We start from the raw sequence: 21,208 nt of genomic DNA on the forward strand, positions 1-21,208 counted from the left end.
TACCCAGATAGTCAACTTTGCAATTAAGCAAATGTTGGATGTGTTTTTTCAAGTACACACACGCACACGCACATGCACGCATGCGCACACACACACACACACACACACACACACACACACACACACACACACACACACACACAATCACACTTCAAGGGAAACTTAACACAGGAAAAGCAGGTAATTTACAGCATAAAATGGCAAATGTACAGCAAAAACACTTCAAAGCAAACGTGAAGCTGAACTGCAACACTAATCAGTGAGAACAATGATCCCACCAGTAGCCTACCAAAGTTTGCATCATCCACAAGAACTTGTTAATCTGTATTGCCATTGCCATGGGAATGATAAGACGGCCTGAACCAAGAGAAATAACAAAGACAATAGCACATGGCCTTGTGGGGAAATCCACTTTGAGTTTTGGTCCACAAAAGGAGCTAATTTCTGTTGCACAATTCATAATAATATGAACGAGCTGTCTAATGGTTACCGTCTCTGAGGTTCTAGAGGCACGACAGGTCTGCGCCTTGATATCTGACCTCAGTTTTGTCATTCGCATGGATAAGGCAAGTCAAAGTGAAGCAAGGAGTGCAAAGGTCAAACTTTGGCAACTATTGGCAGTCCCTAGTCCTACAACTTTGATTTATACCTTTTTACAATCTCTGTCATGCATCAGCGCTCTGGTAGAATATTGCACTGATGGTCTCCTAACGTTATGACATTGACTAATAATCCAGTGTCGGGCAAAGAAAGAATTAAAACCGAAAAGCTGGTGCAGCATGATCATTCAAGAATCAAAAACGTTATTGCACATGCTCGTATGAGAACTCCTACAGAGGAGCTTGAATACGCGTGTTTAGCCTGGTTCCATTTGAGCACTTTATCCTCTATCAATAACACTTTGTTCTTTTCATACTCTAATGTATTTCCTTTGCTTTCAAAATACTGACTGGACACAGAGGTCTTGAACCAACAGTCCTGTCTTTCAATTTTCAGTGTGTGTGGATGCCAAAAAGCCACCGTGAGGACATAAAAGAGGAGGCTTGTGACTGAAATGGAACCTTTCACTGGCTTTTGTTCTGCTATACATAACCCATGTGCGATGGCTTATATACTCATCCATAAGCTTCCTCCACAAATATAGATACACCTAATATACAACCACTCAGCAGCTATTACCTTAACCTCAAAAATGTTCTCATGAAAAGTGCCACAAGGAGGGAACTTGCATTTTAGTGGCAGTCAAACTTGAGGGTTTGATGTCTTTGAGTGAAATGCGATCGATCATGTATGTGTGTTAACGTGTGTGTAGAATTCCTCTCACAAGCCATGAGCAAACATGCATGAACACTTTTCCCGTCCACAGGCCGTCCGGTTGCTAGGAGAGGATGCTCATAGATACAGATGCATTATGGACACTAAGTCCAAATTTTTGATCTACGGTAACAATATTCCAAATGGTTAAAAGTGGGATTTCAGAATTACGACATTTCTGTAATGTAACACGGTGACAAAATCTAAAACCAGATCTGCACCCATGACTACGAGCAACTTCAACCAACTCCATCTGCAGGACGCACATCACTGAAAACCACCAGGTGACACATCTCAAACACCTTCTTCTGTCACGAACACAACAAGGCAAACTGTAGAGTGTATCACTCAAAGACAATAATACAAGTGGTGTGAAAGGAACTGAGGGTGGGGGGCGAGGAGGGCTTGAGAGTGTGATCCAAGGAGTGGAGGTAATGAAGTTTGGTATGGCTAAAGGTGCAGATTATACCATGCACATATTGCCTAGAAGAGGGAGGGATGGAATCACTCTCAAGGCTAGGTAGGGTGGGTTGGGTGGGACAGGAGAGGTGGGCGGTGAAAGGTGTGAAGGGGGACCGAATGGGGTCGTAGCGGTCAGAGTTCAGAGGTGGTTGCGTTGAGGCTGGTTCTTAACAAGGGCAAAAGTCTAAAGCAGGCATTGGCTGCTGCGCTTCCTCGCTGCTGTGCGCTGATTGGCTGTAGCCACTGTGATTCGGGAAGCGACGCTGGCCCTCAGGAAACTCGGATCTTTGGCGACACCTCCTGGTTCCTCAGCTGAATTGAAAGGTAAAGAGAGAGATAAGGTATTAGGTGTGTACAGTCTGATAACTTTGTGAAATGTTAGCGGGAGCACTGCAACTGGGGAGCACTGCAACTCTGGCTGAAATAAGAGTCCCATAATGCAACTGCTTGGGGATGAGGAGCCGCAGATGACTTATTGGAGAGAAAGCAATGTTAATGTTCACACACAAGCTCACACACTCATGCTGCTGTATTGTCCTTGTGTGGCCTGAATGTTGTAGGTGTGTTTATAACTCCACTTCATCTCAGGATCGCCGCACAACAGCAGCACTTATTTTGTACAGCTGTCACGTTACACTCAGAGCTATAAATAGTAAGACGCATTTAGAAGTAAACAACACTGAGGTGAAGTGGTGGTGTAATAGGTGAGTGTTTGTAATTTCACAACTAATCATGTTTTTTTTCATTGTACTGTTTTGGATTTTGTCACACCGTCATGTCTCGTCTTCTTTAAACACTCAAAGGAGGCAGAAATGCACCAAAACACTGGAAAAAGTAAACTGGTAATGACGATGCCACTGTGCAATGGGATGACGAAGCAGTGATTAAGTGCCAAGCAAATCCAAGGGGAGGTAAAAGCCGCCCCAGCACGCACGCACACGCACACACACAAACACACACACACACAGGTCACATGATTGTTTTTACAGCTACGGTTTGACAACGTCTATGCATTCATATGGCCACAAGATGTCAGACTGTTACCAGCATAAGGAGAGGAAGAGGAGGAGCTTAGAGAGGAAAGTCTAAGCTCGTTCTTCTGGGGTGGGGAGGTGGGGGGGGGGGGGGGGGGGGGGGGGGGGGAGAGGAGAGACAAACGCAGGATGAAGGAACAGCAAACAGTAGGGAAAAGCCACAAGTGATTACAGTATATCAGAAATACACCAGGACAGCAGGAATATCAACATATCAACATATCAACATAAAATACAGGATACACACAGTGATGTGGCATACAAAGTATACAGCTGTGTGTGTGTGTGTGTGTGTGTGTGTGTGTGTCTGTGTGTGTGTGTGCGTGCGTGTTTGCATACCTCTAGGTTTGTCCTTGCTTTCTTTAGCACTTCACGAGTCCTCGACACTGCAGAAAAACGAGAATAAAAAAAACGATCAAGTAGCAAATTCTGCAGTTTCGTGTCACAATTTCCAGTGAGAACTCTTTGAGCACTAAGTCGTGCTACAAAATCTGGATTACAAAGACCAAAAAGTCTCTCTCTTTGTTCTTCACCATTCCAAAGTTCTTACACTGACTGACGATGAAGTGCTCCATGCTCTCCTTGGTGCGGCTGGTGCTCCTCAGTCTTTGGATTGTCCCCTTCAGCACCTCCTCCTGCTCTGACACACGCAACTTCAGAGACAAGATCTCCTCCTGCATACACTGCTCCTACACATACAAAATATTTATTGTGTGTTCGTTATTTGCAGCGTTAAATATTGGCAGCGTTAAATATCGTACTGTGGAACAAACCTTCTTAAGATTTTGCATGTGATCTGAGCTGGGCAGAGCTGCCCTCCAGAACATCTTCAGCAGGGACATGGCTTCCTCTAAGATCTGTCTCAAAGTCTTGGTGTTGGACAGAAGATTCCTCAGACATCCATAGTCCAGAATCTGCACACAGAGCTCAGTTAGATTCATTGTTTGGTTAATTTATCCAACATTTCATTCGCCATGTTCTTGTGACTTCTCGCTCTCACCAGTTCATTGGTCTGTCTCTGATTTCCCTCCAGTGGTTGGTTGAGGCAGGCCTGCAGAGTCATCTCCATACGCTGGACCAGGCTCCTGCCTTCCAGGACTTGCTGCTGCAGAGCGCTGAAGTCATCCACGTGGCCAATGGCGTGGCGCCCGTTACGGTTTGCAAATGATCCATCAGGTGCCTCCCCCTCCAGCTCTGAGTGAGGGTCAAGAGAGTCTGTTGGATGAGAAGACAGAGATGAAGAACCAGCATGGAGGCTCAAACAGATGAGGTCATGCTATGGCTCAAGGATTAATGATCGCCAGTGGTTCCCAGAGTGGGGGGCACACAGAGGTATTGCAGGAGGGGGGCGCGACAAGACAAGTATTACACCGTTAGACTTTTAATTATTCCACGATAAAGGTGGAGGGGGGGGCAAAGATTTTCTTATCTACAAAAGGGGGGCCCTGCAGAAAAAGTTTGGGAACCACTGGATTACACCAATATGGCAGCAATATCAAGAGCAAAACCACACTTGTTACAAAGCAAAACAGTTTTATTCAGCAAATAATTAAACTGCATGCAGTCAGTTGTAGTCACACCATTAGCTGTGCTGTGGCTGTCGTCCAGGTCTGAGTAGGGCGGACAGGGTGATCCACAGTTAAACAGACCAATGTCCCTGACCGGTGGAGACGGAGCTGGGTCTGTGGAGCACACACACACACAATCCACGCTTGGACACTTGCACATACAGCACCACACTGAGCCTCAAGAGATTTGTGTTTCACTTAGTACGGCAAAGACACAAATAATCTATCCATCAATCAATCATTCACACAGTTCACATGCAGTGTTATCGTGATGTTAATGTCGGGCAGGTTTGCCTCTCACCGTGCAGCAGCTGCCGCCTGTAGAAACCGTCTCTTTGGGGACTGGCAGTGAGGGCAGAGAGGGATGGAGTCCGAGGAGAGCCCACGCCCAACTTCTGCTCCAGCTGCTTGTGGAGCTCCAGTTGTTTGAGAGCGCTGTTCTCCTGTACGCTGTTCTGCAGCTGAGCACGCAGGCTCCGTACCTCCCCCAGCAGCTCGCCCAGCTCCACCGGGAGGCCTGGGAGCTCACACAAGTAACCTGAAAAAAAAAAACACACGGCATGTATGACGGTGAGTGTTATCGAGTAATTTTAAGAGTATATTATGTATAGTTGTTGCACAATGAACAGACTTACCTTTTTGGGCCTTTGTGCTGGAACACACACGATCGTAAACTTGCAGTTCACTCTGCAGAGAGTGGATCAGCTCTCTGCTCTCACATAACTGCTGCTGCAGTAAAGACACCTCATGCTGGAGCCTAAGGACATACAAGTAAGTACTATCAGAGGACAGATACACACACTTTTTCAATCTGCCTACACACAAACCTTTGCCAACCCACCTATTGGTTTTCTCTTGGCTGGCCTGCCGTTCCTGCCTCAGTGTGTGAATCTGCTGTCCCTGCTCCTGGCTGTGAGACTGAAGTCGTCTCAACTCCTCCTTCCACTGCTCCGCCTCCAGCTCTGCTTGCTTCAGACGGGCTCGTCCTGTAAACACAGCCTCTCTCAGCTGCACCACCTCCTCACTTGTATCTGAGGGAAGAGGAGTGTAAATGTAAATGAATAAATGGATAATGAACGACACCATCACCCGTCCATTCTCACTGCCCGTTTTTTCATCACTTTGTATATTAGATGCAGTACCTGTGCTGGCCTGCAGGCTTGACTGGAGAGCAAGGTTCTCTGCCTTCAGTAGTCTGATCTCATTGGACAGCTGGCTTGCTGTGTCCAGCCCCTGAATGTAGATGTTTGTGGGCGCTGCTGGACAAAACAAAAGCTTATTGATTGCTGGTCCTGCAGTGGATGTGTATGATGCATTTGTGTTATGTGTGTGCTGCGTGTACACATATGTGAGGCCCATCGTACCTCCATCACACCCAGCGGTGGCCAGTCTCTCCTCCAGCTGCTGCCGGAGGCGCTCGTTGTTCCTGATGGACTCTTCCAGGCGCAGACGGAGACATCTCACCTCCCTCAGGTGCTCCTCTATCAAGTTCACACCTGGAGGGGGAAACAACAAAGTGTGACTCTTCTTCTGTGTCTGATTTTTGAGGCAATTGTAACTTGCAATTTTTCTGAATGTCTGGAATGATATATGTTATATAATGTTATTCATCTTTACATATACAGAGCAGCTTGTGGTCACACCTGCTTGGCTGTTTCCTGGTTGATGTCCAGATAATCCCGTATAGCTCCCAACTGACTGAGCAACGTTCTCCATGTCCCATGATGTCCCACATGCAATTAGACCTGAGTCAGATTTGAGAGGGTGACCTTCGGGAATGCCACCCAGCTGGTATTGTTGAAAGGCATGATGGGAAAGCTGGTTGTAGGTGGAGAGATTGTGCTGGTTGTGGGCACCAGGTGAGAGAGTGGACAGAGTGTTGCCATGGGGAACCGCAAAGCCTGTAATCATACATGTACATGTAAGAATATTATCATGCATGTTGTGTATTTGTTCTATTACACACTCTCCCCCTCTCGCCCCTCACCCCAGTTTTGCTCATTCATCTGTTTGTACAGTGTGTCCAATTCTTGGCGAACAGCGTTCACAGAGAGTGCCCGGGGGACAGAGTGGAGGTGTTCACCCCAGAGGTCAGGGCCAGAGGGGAGGGTTAGGGAGGAGGAGACAGGCCCACTGACAAGGGCTGGAGGAGGATGATAGGAAGCAATGGGTACAAAACAACCAGGAAGGAAAACTTAAAAGGAAACTGAGACGATGAGAAAGATAATCTGAATTTAGACCACCATCTGTGTGTCTCATACCTCTGGAGGACTGACAGGTCAGACCAACAGGAGCTGAGCAAAGCATGTTGGGGCAGCTACTGGAAGCCTTGAGGCCACGAGGAGCAGAAGGAAGGACAGATGGACAGACTGGAAAGGGGGAATGGAAGGTGAACGGGTAGAAAGATGCATTTGGAGACAGGAGAGGGGAACCCAAAGAATGAGCTTCAGTACCGTCTCTGTCTGATCCGTGTGCTGGCTGCCGCCTGTGCTCCTCCTGATATTCTCTGGCATCTAAATCCGAGCACAGATCCAACTCTTCATTGGTACGATACTCGTCTGAAACCAAAGACGTCCTGTCTGAGTGGTCTGTGGTCTCAGAGAGGGCGTGGCAGCTGGACGGCGTCTCTGGACGTTGCTGCAGCTTGGTGTGGAGCGACTCAATGATTTTATCCTTCTGTTGAAGCTCTTTGCTCAGCCTACATGTGCACATAAAACACACAAATAGAAAGATAATCAAACAATGCATTCTGTGCTGTTACTACTACAGTAAAGTACAGTAAGTCTATAGAGGCTATAATCTTAAATGTTTGGTTGGCGTATCTCCCTTACTGTTTGAGCTGTAGGCACAGATACTCTCTGTCTTTCTCCAGCAGGACTCTAAGAAAGGCTGCCTGTCTCGCTTGGGCTTGGACTTTCACAAAAGAGAAAGACCACAGAGAGTCCCTGTATATGGGACTGCTTTTGGAAATCATAGATTTCCACAGAGGAGCCATTTGACCGCCACTTCAGCTCAGAAATGAAGACCTTTGATGCCCTACAGCCCGAGCGGACTAAGCCTTATTAGCTCACAAAACAAACAGTCTTTGGAGTCTTCTGGTTGTATTGAAATTATACAGACGTCTTACAAGATGCTTTAAATAATATCTGGTAAAGAATAAAAATCCGACAGAAATCTCAGTAGTCAGTATAGATCCAAGAACACTCTGCATTGGAGTGCGGCAGGATTGAAGGAGGAGGGAGCAGTAAAGGAATATCACGTCACCCTGAGCCTCTTAAGTAAGCCTGTTCTCATCCATTAAGGGATCTTAGTAAAGGATACACACTGTGGTGTGTGGATTAACAGTAACCTTCTGTCTCCTCTCCAGCATATGGAGCTTTGTGGACGCCTCCTCGTGTGCCACGGAATCCAAATAATAAATGCATTCAGGTGAAAAATTTTCAGTCTTGAGCAGAACAAACTATCCGGTGAGCTAATTCTGAAAATGTCTGATAAATATACACAGTACATATATACAGTTTACATACACTTGTAAAGAACATGTATGCCATGGCAGTCTTGAGTTTCCAATAATTTCTACAACTCTTATTTTTCTGTGATAGAGTGATTGGAGCCCATACGTCTTTGTCACAAGACGTATGGGCTCCAATCACTTCATGAAGTTTGGTTCTTACATGAATTTATTATGGGTCTACTGAAAATGTGACAGAAACTGCTGGGTCAAAAGTATACATACAGCAATGCTAATATTTGGTTACATGTCGCTTTTGTTGGCCATCCTAGCTTCTGGCAAGCTTCTTGTTGATTCTTTGATCACTCCTCTTGATAGAATCTGTGTAGTTTAGCTTAATCTGTTTTGTGACAAAGAAGTATGGGCTCCAATCACTCTATCACAGAAAAATAAGAGTTGTAGAAACTATTGGAGACTCAAGACTGCCATGACATACATGTTCTTTACGAGTGTATGTAAACTTTTGACCACAACCGTAGCTTTATGCATTAATCACTACGTTCCTGCAGTTGTGGGTCCATATTCGTCTTTCTCACCTCTGCTGTGTGTGTGCAGGTGTGTGACCAAGCACATGAGCAGTTACTATACATACGTACCTACTCCTATAGAGCTATTCTTGGCTGTGGCAGAACACTATGAGTGATTACAGGCACATGTGAGGACACAGTTAAGCCAATTGTTGAGTTAACCTGCAGATACAATGGGGACTAGGATCACTGCTTAGATTGAGGCCCTGGGTTTCAGTCTATTGGGTCTTTTTCTGTGTCAGGTTGGTGTAGATTTCTTTCAGGTGCTCTAGTTTCATCCCTCAGTCCAAAGACGCGCAGGTGTGGTGACGCTATAAGGTTAAAATTCCTGTAGGTGTGAATCTGTGTGTATGCGTTAGCTGACTGGTGACATGGATGACATACACACACTCCAAATGTATAAAGTTTATTAGTCAACCCACCGCAGTGCAAGCAGCTCATGGCCTGTGTTGTCATCATGTCCCTCTGCTCGATCTCCTGTGGATGTAAGACAGGAGAGACAAGTTATTGAAGCATTTAAATGACTGAGTAAGTGAGTGTGTGTGTGTGTGTGTGTGTGTGTGTGTGTGTGTGTGTGTGTGTGTGTAAGAGGACAACATTTCCGCCTTACGTCCACTGATCTTGGCGCCCACTCTTTGTGCCAGGGCCGTGCTCTGTGCCAGCTGCTCCCTGAAGCTCTGGCCCATATAATAGTCAATATCATTGGCACGCAGCAGCTCCTCAAAGGCCTGAAAGATGTGGAGAATTTGAGAAGATACAGCATTATCACCTGTACAACTGTAACGCTCCCTTTCCCACATCCTTAGTTTGTATAAGAAAACAGTAAATCATGAATGAATGAACGACGACTGAATTATGGAGAAGGAGGCTCGGAGCACCTTGGTGGTATCGCCCAGGTGCTGTGTGAGGATATGACACACGCCTTGTCCTTCTCTCATCCTCTGCCTCAGGTGGGACAGCTCGCGGGCTTGGGCCTGGATCAAAGAGTTGTACTTCCTGAAAAGAAAAGAAAAGAAAAGAAAAGAAAAGAAAAGAAAAGAAAAGAAAAGAAAAGAAAAGAAAAGAAAAGAAAAGAAAAGAAAAGAAAACAAAAGAAAAGAAAAGAAAAGAAAACAAAAGAAAAGAAAACAAAAGAAAAGAAAAGAAAAGAAAAGAAAAAGAGGGACAAGGAAGACAGCAGAATAAACGCAACGTATATACTTTACATCATGATGTGCAATAAAAGCATGATAAAAGCACGATTGCCTGTGGGACACATATGTCCTCACACATCCTCTCTGTCTCTGTGCACTCACCCAGGCCAGGTGGCACATTTCCCCTCCTCTGTCTGACCTTTGCCCTCCACCCTGGAGCTCTTCAACTGTGCCTCCAGTGAGGCAACGCGTGCCACCAGTTCTTGCAGCTCCCTGTTAGGTTTGGACTTTGAGCGAATCCATTGGGTGTCAGACATCCATCCCTCATCGTCCTCTACACCACTAGGTGCTGGTGATGCCTCAAAGGCCCAATTTACCTGGAATACAGGAAACAGGAAGGAAAGTAAAATCAGAAACGTAGCAGTAGTATTTAAGTAGCATGTAGATGTAGCAGTAGGACTTTGTTACCTTGCGTGGAGTTCGTTCTAGGCTGGAGGCGTAATCACTAGTGGCAGAGAGGGAGCGGACACGCAGCTGCAGCCCGCGGATCACCTTGTGGCAGCGGGTCAGCTGGGAGCGGAGGTCCTGGACCAGATTTTGCAGGGAAGAGGACTCATCTGCCATCTCGTAAGGGTTTCGACTGCTGCTGCTGCTCTTCCCAGTGTACCAGCCACCACCCACAGCCTCATAGTCCTGATGATGAGAGAGCGACGTGCACATCTCCAGGTCATCAAACTCTGGTGAGGGGAGAGAGGAGGAGAAATGTGAGGATTCATGTGATTTACACAGAAAGAAGAAAGGAGGTGTTGTTTGGGTGAGATTTCTGCTTCACCTGGGCTGCTTGCATCTTCTCTCTCAGCTTCATTCTCACTGCGACCACAAGTCTCATAACCCAGGTCCTGGAGGTCCACCTGCACCTGCTTGCTGGCCTGCTGCACTGACGTCTCCGCTGCAGAAAGATGACGGATAAATGACTCTGTATGCAATTCATCAATATATCTGGATGCTTCTGTTCGTGCTCCTCAGACTCACTCAGCAGGTCTCTGTAGTCCTTTAGTTGTTCGGCTTGTGCATGGACAGTGGCCTCCGACACCATGAGCCTCTCCTGCAGCTCTCGGTTCTCCTGGTGGCTCAGAGCCAGATCAGAGTGCAGTTGGGCTGCCTGTTTCTGAAGACCCTCCTCCATATCCTGCCACTCGCCGCTCTCACCACTAGACTCCACCTCCTACAGCAAGAAAGCCATTAAGTATCTAACACAGGTTTAACCAAATCCGTACATGACTTCATTCCTATTTAAATGAGTCTCACCGTCTCAGCCTGGTGTGGGACATGATGGGACGATCTGATGCTGAGGTCCAAAGACTGCGGTCGTGTGCAGAGCCTCTTTCCCTGCTCATCACTCAGCTTAACATCCGGAGGGCCACGCTTTCCCACAAGGGACAGAGACACTTCTTCCTCCTCATATTCTTCATCCCCTTCTTCTTCACTATACTCCTCCTCCTCTTCTTCCTCCTGTTCTTCATCCTCTTCCTCTTCCTGGTATGTGTTTGTCCCCAGACCTCCAGCTCGCTCTTGGCTTTCTTGCAGAGCCTGGTTGTCCCGCTGCAGCCGCTGCAGTGCGCTTCTAGCAGAGGACGGAACCAAGATGTTACAGTCTGATGAAGACGTGTGAATGTCCTCTAAGGCAACTAGGATGTACGTTGGACACAAATACGCACCTCATCTGTGCTATGGAGCTGTATCCATCACTCTCCAGTTGAGACCTTATCTCTTCAAGTTCCCCTTCAAGTGTCTTTTTTGCTTCCTGGACCTGTGCGTCCGTCTTTCCCGCAGCCTCTACGTCCGTCACCAGAGCTCCAGACCTGGTCCCCTCAGGTCCACAGGCCTTCAGAGAAGTCTACAGCACAACACACAACAGCTGAAAATCCACCCATACACATCTGAGGTCAGGCTGAGACTGAATTCATGAAGGTGTTTTACCAGAATGGAGGTCAGACTTCTGGCGGTCACTTTATCATCATCATCCTCTTCTATGCTGTCCGTGAACTCATCACTGCTGCCGTCCTCATCATCTCCCTCCTCTTCCTCTTCCTCTGTGCTGAGTTCTGGAAACACAACAACCGTGTAAGATATCAGTATCTGCTCGCTTTTCTTTCTCTTATTCCATAATCATTCCAGTATTTTCTCTCCCTTCCACTCTCTTGCTGCTCCGCCTCTCCCTTCCACAGCACCGTCTGCCACTGAATCACCACTTTGTAAGTCATGGGACAAAAAGGGAAATGTTATGTCAGACGTTGCCTGGTGGCCAAAAGCACACTCAAGGCATACCAGCCCAGTGTGCCTGTGTGCCTGTGTGCCTGTGCGCGTGTGTGTGTGCACGCCTATGTGTGTGTGTGTGGAACCATTCCACAATATGGAACAATCCATTACTTTAAGCAAACAATTGCTTTTGAAACAATGGGACGATGACTAATGCGAACTAAAATGAAATATGTGAGCTATATATTTACTCTGTTCCCTAAAAAACTGAAGGACTGAATACTCTCACACAACGCACGCACACTCATATACCCAGAGGACTGCCAGGAACCAGAGGGTAGGTGGAATGTCGACTGGAATTTCAAAGAATTATTTTATGTAACACTCACAGCACGTTTGATTCACGACACACACACACACACACACACACACACACACACACACACACACACACACACACCTCTGTGCCAAATGTGAATCATACATGGGTGGATATCTGTAATTATCCATTATGTTGCTGAGTTTTATTTATAGTTTGTACAAGTTTAACAGCTGTAAAGGAATTCAAATGTCTCCACCCTCTACAGACGAAAAATTAGTTGAACTAAACTGCTTTATGTGGCTAATGAGAGGGCAGGAGATTCATGTGGAAGATTATAATTGATGGAACAATGTGCTTGGTCAGCTAAATTGGCTGAATGCGGGGCCCTGTTTACACAATATAGTGTCCCCACTGTCGCACTGAGCGTGTGCAGACGGGACTCTATGTATGTTGTTTAGTGCACTGGTTGGTTTATTTGTGACATCACTGATTATAAATGATGTATAACTGTGAGTGGAAATGCTTCAGAGACCTCAGTGTGCATCTTCTGTGAAATACTCAGAGCAGCCATGCAGACATGAACACCATGCTGGAAACATGCATGACAAGACATGAACACACACTCATTAGGAGTGATTTTATCTGGTATTACGTATTGTATTATTTCAATATATTTATAGTATGTGTTGACTTGGAAGGAACAAACTACGGGGTAGGAAACTGGGGACAATGGGAAAGAAGCTATTTCTTAAGATTGGTCACTGGGGACAGATAAGTTAAGCAGGAAAAGGGGGAATTACAGGTTTGGGAGGTTCGTGAGTTAAATTCCCACCTAATGAAAAGAAGGAGAAAATCAATAACAGTGATGCTTTTAACAAAAAGCCAGCACAGGTTTATTTTTTTGTTGCATGTACAAAAAAAATGAAGTTTGGACAAGGATCCCGGCAGGATAAGGGCACAAATCCCAAGAAAAGTACCTAAGACTACCTAATATGAATATTTAATGGAAAGTATTATCTATGTTATGCATATCTCTGGAGGTTAATAGAGGTCAGACAGGAAAATCAGCTGCTGCTCACTTTTGCTGCCGTCTGTGTGCAAAGCTGAACTGACTGAACAAGCAGAGTTACTACAAGCAATAAGCATCAAAGGTTATTAGAATAGATTACAGTGAACGTCAGCGTCAGCGGGAATCATGCATTTCTCTCAGTCTAGAATTTGAGTAGTAGTTAAGCGTATCTATCCGTTTTAGAAACACTGAAGTTTTAAGCTGAACAAGGAGCAAACTGCTGTATTCTTCAATCTGCCACGTTTATACAGTGCATTACGTGTGCACATGTACAAAGAAGATGACGCTGAAACAAACGATGGATGGTGAGAAACTTCACTGTAAAAGGCATGAGCTCGACTCCCTCCACACCACATGACATCACTGTGACGTGAAAGGCTGGACGAGCGACGCTGGCGAGACGGGTACACAGAAATGGCCATACGGAACAAATCGCACTGCAAAGCAATACGCAGGCAGTTCTCAAAAACAATATAAAACATGTTGAAACCCACTCACAGAATATATTAATAATAAATAAAGCTCTATATTTCATGTTGCCACATCATAGAGGTTCATTCTGAACAGGCAACTGATGCGGTGAGTCGTGCTTGTGCTATTTGGGTGAAGCTGTCTGAGGACCGAGAGCCCTATTGACGTATGAATCGCACTTTACTAGATTAGATTGTGTCTGATTGTGTCTACTTTAGGAACAATTAAATGACTATCAGTGCCTGCAGACAGCTTCACCTCACATATAGAGTATTAGAGTGCCGGTTTCACTCAGTAGTGCAGTGGTCAGAGCAGCACAGAGCGTTAGTGACAGTGGCCCTGCTCATCCCCACCTCCAAAGTCAGGCTGCTTCTTCGCTGCCTTTTCCAGCATCAGGGCCATGCTACAGGTCCTGGCCAGGACCTCCTCCAGCTGCCCACGGAGGGCCTGAACCGAGTCCAGTTCAGTGTGCAGGGCCTGGATCTTCTCTGAGCTGCTGTGAGAGGGAGAAGAGGAGGAGATACAGAGGCACTTTGCAGTTAAAAGCACTACCACACGCTTGTATTCAGAAGAAACTGGGTTGCCGTGGCAGTCAGGGTGAAGCTCCCCTTCCCTTCCCTTACCTGTCAGTCCTGCTGTGAATCTGGGCGAGGCTCTGGTATAGTCTCTTCTCAGCCCTCAGAGCATCATTCAGCTTCTGGTATTCTGCCACCAGCTGCTGTAACACACCCTGGATCACAGGAAAGTGACACAATGGATGCACGCCACAAACATCTAAATAGTCGATGACGGACACTGGCTGTGAATGAATCAAAAACCTACTTGGTGATGGCTGCCCTCCATGCCGGCCTGCTGATGAGCCAGAGAGGAGCGCAGGTCAGAGAGCTCCATCTGCAGGTGAAGACACACAGACGATTACTATGAGGCAAACAGCATCAAGATGTCATAATGTTGTGCATCATCACAGCCAACACATTTACCTGAGCCTCCCTCTCCTTCTTTACTACCAGCTGAAGCTCCTCCTGGATGGCTATAATCTCAGCTTCCTTCTCTTTCGTGGAGGGTTCCATCCCATCTTCCTGACCCTGCATCAGCTCCTAGAATCAAATGTACTGTCAAGGTGGGACAGGCTGGAAGAGGAGAGGGTGTGTGTGAGAGAGAAAGTGTGTGTGCAGATACCTTGATGAAGGCTTCCTTCTCTTTGAGGGCGCTCCGCAGATGCTCCGTCTCTCCTCCCGCCTGGCGTTCCTTGACCCGCCTCAGCTCGCACAGCTCCTGCTCGCTCGCTGACAGCTGACAGCGCAGTTCCTGCAGCTGGTGCGTCCGTTCGCCGATCACCAGGGACAGACGATAGGAGCAGTCCTGAGGGAGGGATCCAAGGGTGAAGATTGGTCTGATGTGGATGTTATATTAATTGTTTACTTGTCTTCCATGTCTCCATTGTGGCTTACCTGCAGGTACTGGTCTTTGGAGCTCAGAGTGTTAAGCAAATCCTGGACCTGCACTTGGTGTTCATTGGTCTGGCTACTGCGGTCAGATAACAGCTCCTGGAAAAGCTTCTCTTTGAGGGCCAGCCGAGCCTTTAACTCCTCCACAACCTTCCCTGGGCCGGCCTGGACTCTGGCAACAAGGGCGGCTGTCAGATCCTACACACACACACACACACACGCAAACACACAGACACAACAAAGACTGTGTCAGCACACCTGCTGCATTTATGAAAGCCACAACAATTTGGACAGGTTTGTCTGGCTGGACTGGTATTTCAAAACCATAAAAAGGCACGTAAAGACAGCTTCAATAGGCCATGACAACAAGGCAAAAATGTGTGTGTGTTGTCTGTGTGTGGGTGTGTGTGTGTTACCTGTGTCTCCTGGCTGCGTGTTTGCAGAGCCGCTTGCAGCTGGCTGATGATGGTGTCTTTCTCTCTGATGGCACTTTGCTCTTTGTCCTCGTTTTGCTGCTTGAGCCACTGCAGGTTCCTGTAGGCCTCAGCCGCCTGCTCCAGCTCCATCTCTTTGCCTCGCACCAACGCATCCAGACTCTAACACACACACACACGCAACGTCAAAGCTGAGGAGGAACATTCCATAGTTTGAGGAATCTGTGACGATCCCACTATATATGTTTCTGGATTGCCTCTGCCTCTTGTTGCGTTAGTGTGAGGTGTCATCTTGGCGTGGCTGTGTGTGTGTGTTCGTACCGTGATAGTCTCATCATTGTTGGACAGGATGCAGCGGAGTCTCTCCAGGTCTCGCTCCTTCTCCCTGATTGCCAACTGCAGCCTCCTCACCTGATCCTCACGCTCCTCCAGACCGCGGAACTTGTCATCGATGGAGCGCTGCAGGAAACAAAAATCACTTAACAGCACTTTTCTCCCCACTCTCACTGTTCTTAATCTGTGTGTTTCTGTGTGTGTCTCTTACTTCCAGAGCTCTGTCTCTATCTTTGATGCGCTCTCTTAGTCTCTCCAGCAGAGCGTCTCTGGGTTTGGAGTGTCCCGAAGAATCCAGCATCTCTGAATACTCCTACAGAGACAAACAAGGTAAGAGGAACTCTGAACTGTATTTACCCTATGAGATCATTGCATCAACAACACTGATGCCATCCTGGACTCTGCGTCCACACGACCATGTGCCATGTTCTCACAACCTCCAGCGGCCATCGCTTCCTGCTATTTCAATTTCAATATACTTGTACCTCATGTTACCCATTTTACCTCAGGGACTATGTAAAATGTTTAACAACAACAAAAATAATGATGATTCAGCCTTCCTTCTTTCTTTCTCTCTCTCTATCTCTCTCTCTCTCCTTTCCCCCCTCTTTCTGTATAAAAAATTATCTCTTGCTTCAATAAAAACAAATAGCAAAAAAAAAGAGGAAGAATTCTGTGAATGTGTGTCTTTTGCTACATGTGTGTGTGTGTGTGTTTGTTTGTGCGTTACCTGTAGCTGCCTCTCTTTGTCCTGCACAGACTGTGTCAGCTGCGCGACGCTCCTGTCTTTCTCCTGCAGAGCGGCGAGTCTCTCTGCTTCGCTCTCCTTCAGCGCTGCTTCTTTAGTCTGCAGCTCAGTGCGGGTTTTCTGCAGAGCGAGACGAAGGTCCTGCAGCAGAAAGACACAAGACGCGTGACACACTTTGCCTGACGCCTCTTACAGGGGTTACACAGGTGTTAAAAAGAACCCAGACCCACCTGGTTGTGTTTCTCTGTGACTTCTCTGTGCTGCAGCGCCTCCTCCAGATCAGAGCCCAGTCTGTCCTTGAACCTCACCAGGTCCTCTCCTTGCCCCTGGCTCTGCCTCAGACTTCTCTGGCTGGACTCCAGCTCCAGACCCAGAGAGAAAAGGGAACTCTGCACCCCCACCAGCTCGCCCTGCAGCTGGGCCAGCGTCAAGGCCTCGTTGACCCCCTCTGGAGCCTGGAGAGAGGAAGACTGCGTGTCATGGATCTGAACATTTCTCCACATATGGCAGTTATTAACTCTGTAGTCAATGATCTCAACGTCTGACGTCACCTTGGATTGCGAGAGCTGGTTGCGATGGGCCATTTCTTGCAGCTTACACAGCGTGGCGTTCTGCCCTTCGATCAGCTGGTACAGCTCCTGGGCCTTGTGGCAGAACAAATCAAAGGTGTGAGAACATTTTCAACAATGAGGAACATCTCACATAACACATCTCTCTTCCTCTGTAATGTTCGTGCAACAAAGACTCAGATGAGCAATTACCTCGCCGTCTTTGGTGCCGATGGACTCGGTGAGGCCCTGGATGGTTCTCTCTTGGCTCTGAGCAGCTTGGCGGATTGAACGCAGCTCACACTCCATCTCATGCAGCTTCTCCTGCAGTTTCTACAGAGACAGAGATAATAACACAGAAATTAATATCGAGCTGGGCACTGCAATAATCTTATCGTAACAACGCGTCTGTACCATATTATTGGCCTCGCTCTCCTGGATCTTGGCCTGCAGGGACTGGACCTGAAGCTGGGCCTTTTGCAGCTCGCTCACACACTGGCCAGCCGCACACTCGTATTGGTTCAGCTGGCTCTGCTGCTCCTCGACCAGATTCTGTAAACCCCAAAGAGAAGAGAGGAGAAGGGGTGAGATACAAGAGTTTACTGTGTGTGTGTGTGTGTGTGTGTGTGTGTGTGTGTGTGTGCGCTTGCTGACTTAAGTCTTTTTCACAGACTCCAGCTGCTGCCTTGTTTATGTGAAAGATATTATGTAGCCTGACAGTAAAATGGACCATTTCTTGAGATACTGCATACAAAGGGCTGCAGAACCTTAACACCAGATTGTGTAAGAAGCGTGCAGCATTTAGAAACTCTGCTTATCCGTTTGTGTAAAAATCCATGCCATGGCCAAAGTCTTTTGTGTGTATTTATGTGTGTGTGTGTGTGTGTGTGTGTGTGTGTGTGTGTGTGTGTGTGTGTGTGTGTGTGTGTGTGTGTGTATGGAGTAACATGAGCGAGAGAGGCCCTAAGTGCTGTGTACCGCTGTTATCTTTACATAACCGCAGTAGAGACAGGAAGGATAAACACACGCTATCAATAGACTGTATGTTGGAGAGAAGAGTACAACGAATAACGGAGAATGTTGACATTTATAAATAGTTTTATACTCATTTCGCTCAAAACTGTGGAACTTGAATATAAAGAAAAGTCGTAAACACAAACACTTTGATGCACTTGTGCTTGAAATCCTCCTGCTACACTTCCCTCTCCTGATAATGTCAATCTAAAGCAATGAGATTAGATAAATGGAGCGATTTTATACTAAATATAATAAAGAGAATAAAACAAAGAACCACCACTTTACTCAATCACTCTTGCCCATGCAAGCGTGCGCGCACACACATGCACACACGCACACACACGCACGGCTGCTGGAGAGGCTGTCGGCAGGATTTAAGGGACTGACAAGTGGATTATGTAGCTAATTAAATAAAAAAGTTCAAAGAGTAACGATTCTATGGCGCTGCAATAGTAAAGCCTGTTGGGTCGTCTCCCTCAGAGAGCAGCACACACACTGCACATTTTCCTTACATAGGCACTATTCTGAATTCCACAGTGTCATCATTCTTCAGTAGTATTCATCCCCGTCCCTGTGAAGACGTTATACCTGGTGGGGACGTGGGGGAGGATATTCTTTATACACGTCCTCCCATAGATACTCCATGTCTGCCAGGTTGTGATCGCCCTCCATCACCACGTCCAGCCTGATCTGAGGGGTCTGGAGCTCTGGTGTTGGCATGTGATTGACTTTTTCTTCATCCAGAGCTCCGTAGGACATTCCCAGATCTGGATAAGGGAAGCTCAGCCTGGTGCCTCCATTACTGGGGCTTTGTCTGAGCAGTACTGGCAACTTGCTCCCCTTTTGGATCTGGACTGGCCGGTACACCATGCAATTCTGGAGCAAACACAGAGCCAGTGACAGACTGGGTCCAGGTGAGCATTGACCAAGTGGGGTCTCCATGGGCTCCTCGGAGAAGGCATCAGACATCCGGTCATCTACTGGCTCCCTGGAGCAGCTCAGCGCTCCATCTGTCTCAGTTGTGGGATGAACATACTCCTCAGACGTCTCCAGGGACACTGCAGACGGGCTGGAGCTGACCCGGCCAGCCAGGGTGCGATCGCTGTCTGAGGACTGTGAGAGGTCCAGAGAACCAGGGACCAAAGTGTGAGAGGAAGGGGGTTCGGATTCATCCAAATTCTTTCCATCTTCATCTCCACTGCCTTCTCCTAGTACACTCACACTCCCACCGAGAACACTGGCTGAATATCTGGTGGACGGCCCACAGGAGATACTCCTTGCCAGCTTCCTAGGCACCTTACACACCGCTTCATAATCAGAGTCTGCCACCCGCAAGTGGGAACATCCCCGACATCTCCGCGGGATGCTGACTACACAACGGTGTGATTCTGCTACCATAATCTCTGACCCTCGACCAGCAGAACGTTGGTGGTGGTGTTGTTGGTAATGGCGGCAGTACAAATTATCATCAGCCCAGGACTCATACAGAGAGTAGACCAAGTCATCCTGGAGTAAAGCGCAGTACTTGGCATGTGAGAGTCCTGACATATCCACCATCCCCCCTTCCAGACTCTCTCCTCCATGATCCCCAGCCATCACTACAGGTCCCTCATCTGAATTTGTTTTCCTGTAGAGTCCACCTATGCACTGCCTCAGGTGATGCTTCTCCTGTAGGAGCCTCTGCAGCCGCTCGATGGACAGAGCCTCCACACGGGCAATCACTGTGTCAAAGCGATACATACGGTCCAACATGAAGGTGCACTTGGAGCACGCAAACTCCCCTCTGCCGTCCCGGGTCAGCTCCTGGCCCAGAGCGTGAGACAGCAGAACCTGTAGGTTGAGCTTGGAGGACGGGTGGAAGATCCATCGCCGTTGGTTACCACAGAGCTCCCGCCCACAGATGCGACACGCCTCTTTCATCTTTAAATCGAGCATTCCACAGGCTTACTATACATTTAAAAGTATTAGAATAACTTCTCTACAGATGAGTGCCAAAAGGATGAGGCGATTAGAAGACAATAGTTGTCGAGTTGCTTCGATCTCTTATCAAAGTATAAACATGTGCAGTGAAGAGCTTGGTCTTTCAGAACTTGAGATGGAAATCAGTAACCATTGCTTTACACTCAGTACACTCAATGGAAAACCAATAAGCTTATATGCTTATGAAAAATAATCATTAGTTGCAGCTCCTCCTCATTACGACCCAAGTCATAAACCTGATCCCATGTAAACGACAAAGAGATAATGTTCGATCTGCTGTGGATATTGGTAAATCAGTTCGTGGATGGAAATAACGATGACGTCTGTGCTCGTTATGTCATTAAATCCAATGGCTTGATAATAAATAGGATGAGGTAGATACGGAAGGAGAAACGGAGACAAGGTTTAAGATGCAGGACGGAGCCAGAAACGTGGAGTAAAACACCGGTGCACCGATATTTTGATTGCTATTATTACTGATATGATCCAATTCATTAGTCGTGCAGGTGCGACGGAAACGTGAAGACGTGAATATCGTCTATCAGACGTGTTCTCGCTCTGTCCACATCGTCACAATCGGCACGCTGCTCTGCATCACTCCTCCGTCACGGACACGGCGCGCCGCCACGCTCATCATGACCGGGGATCGGGGATAATCCTCCGCCCTTCACGCGAACACGGTCGAGCAGCAGACGTCCTGACAAAGTCCTCCGAGTCTCCCGCCGGTGTCCGAGTCGTCCGAGACCCTTCATTCATTTCAGAGTCGCGGTATTACAGCGTACGGTCGGGGAGAAACACACGCCGGTCCCCGGTGCTCCCCGCTGTCGGTGATTCTCCGGCAGATGAAGATGTGACTGCCTGAACAAGACCTGCAGCGGCGGAGCGCACCATTCATGGAAAATGGAGGGGTGGAAAAGCCCGGCGCAGTCAAACAATGATCCTAAACCGGCTACAGCCAAACACCATTACGATTCACGAGTACTATTATTATTTTAGAAGACTAAATAAAATATTATCCAGGCAGGTGACG

The 21,208-nt window shown here is 47.3% G+C and overlaps 1 protein-coding gene across 2 annotated transcripts; it reads right to left on the minus strand.

Annotated features, from left to right (window-relative positions):
- Positions 1–91: 91 nt before the first annotated feature.
- LOC142993932 (myomegalin) lies at positions 92–21,009 on the minus strand. Of its 2 annotated transcripts, none has more exons than XM_076144492.1 (38): positions 18,787–21,009; positions 17,596–17,733; positions 17,395–17,514; positions 17,185–17,277; positions 16,864–17,088; positions 16,616–16,774; positions 16,097–16,198; positions 15,874–16,011; positions 15,535–15,714; positions 15,122–15,316; positions 14,850–15,032; positions 14,651–14,767; positions 14,493–14,561; positions 14,294–14,400; positions 14,024–14,166; positions 11,530–11,654; positions 11,268–11,446; positions 10,858–11,173; positions 10,582–10,774; positions 10,382–10,498; positions 10,018–10,286; positions 9,712–9,926; positions 9,295–9,412; positions 9,027–9,144; positions 8,839–8,893; positions 6,832–7,076; positions 6,022–6,279; positions 5,743–5,874; positions 5,521–5,634; positions 5,220–5,409; positions 5,014–5,135; positions 4,680–4,916; positions 4,391–4,492; positions 3,811–4,025; positions 3,584–3,724; positions 3,361–3,499; positions 3,150–3,196; positions 92–2,088 (listed from the first exon to the last, which is right to left on the minus strand). In XM_076144492.1, exons 1-38 carry the CDS (start codon positions 20,131–20,133, stop codon positions 2,047–2,049), a joined length of 7,005 nt encoding a protein of 2,334 aa, XP_076000607.1. In that variant the 5' UTR covers positions 20,134–21,009; the 3' UTR covers positions 92–2,046. The 2 variants fall into 2 exon arrangements, with proteins under 2 accessions (XP_076000607.1, XP_076000605.1); XM_076144490.1 differs by having other exon boundaries at positions 5,521–5,637.
- Positions 21,010–21,208: the final 199 nt, after the last annotated feature.

Source organism: Genypterus blacodes, unplaced genomic scaffold, assembly GCF_046128005.1.
Source record: "Genypterus blacodes isolate CSIRO-AG114 ecotype Tasmania unplaced genomic scaffold, CSIRO-AGI_Gbla_v1 ptg000029l_1, whole genome shotgun sequence".
NCBI lineage: Eukaryota > Metazoa > Chordata > Actinopteri > Ophidiiformes > Ophidiidae > Genypterus > Genypterus blacodes.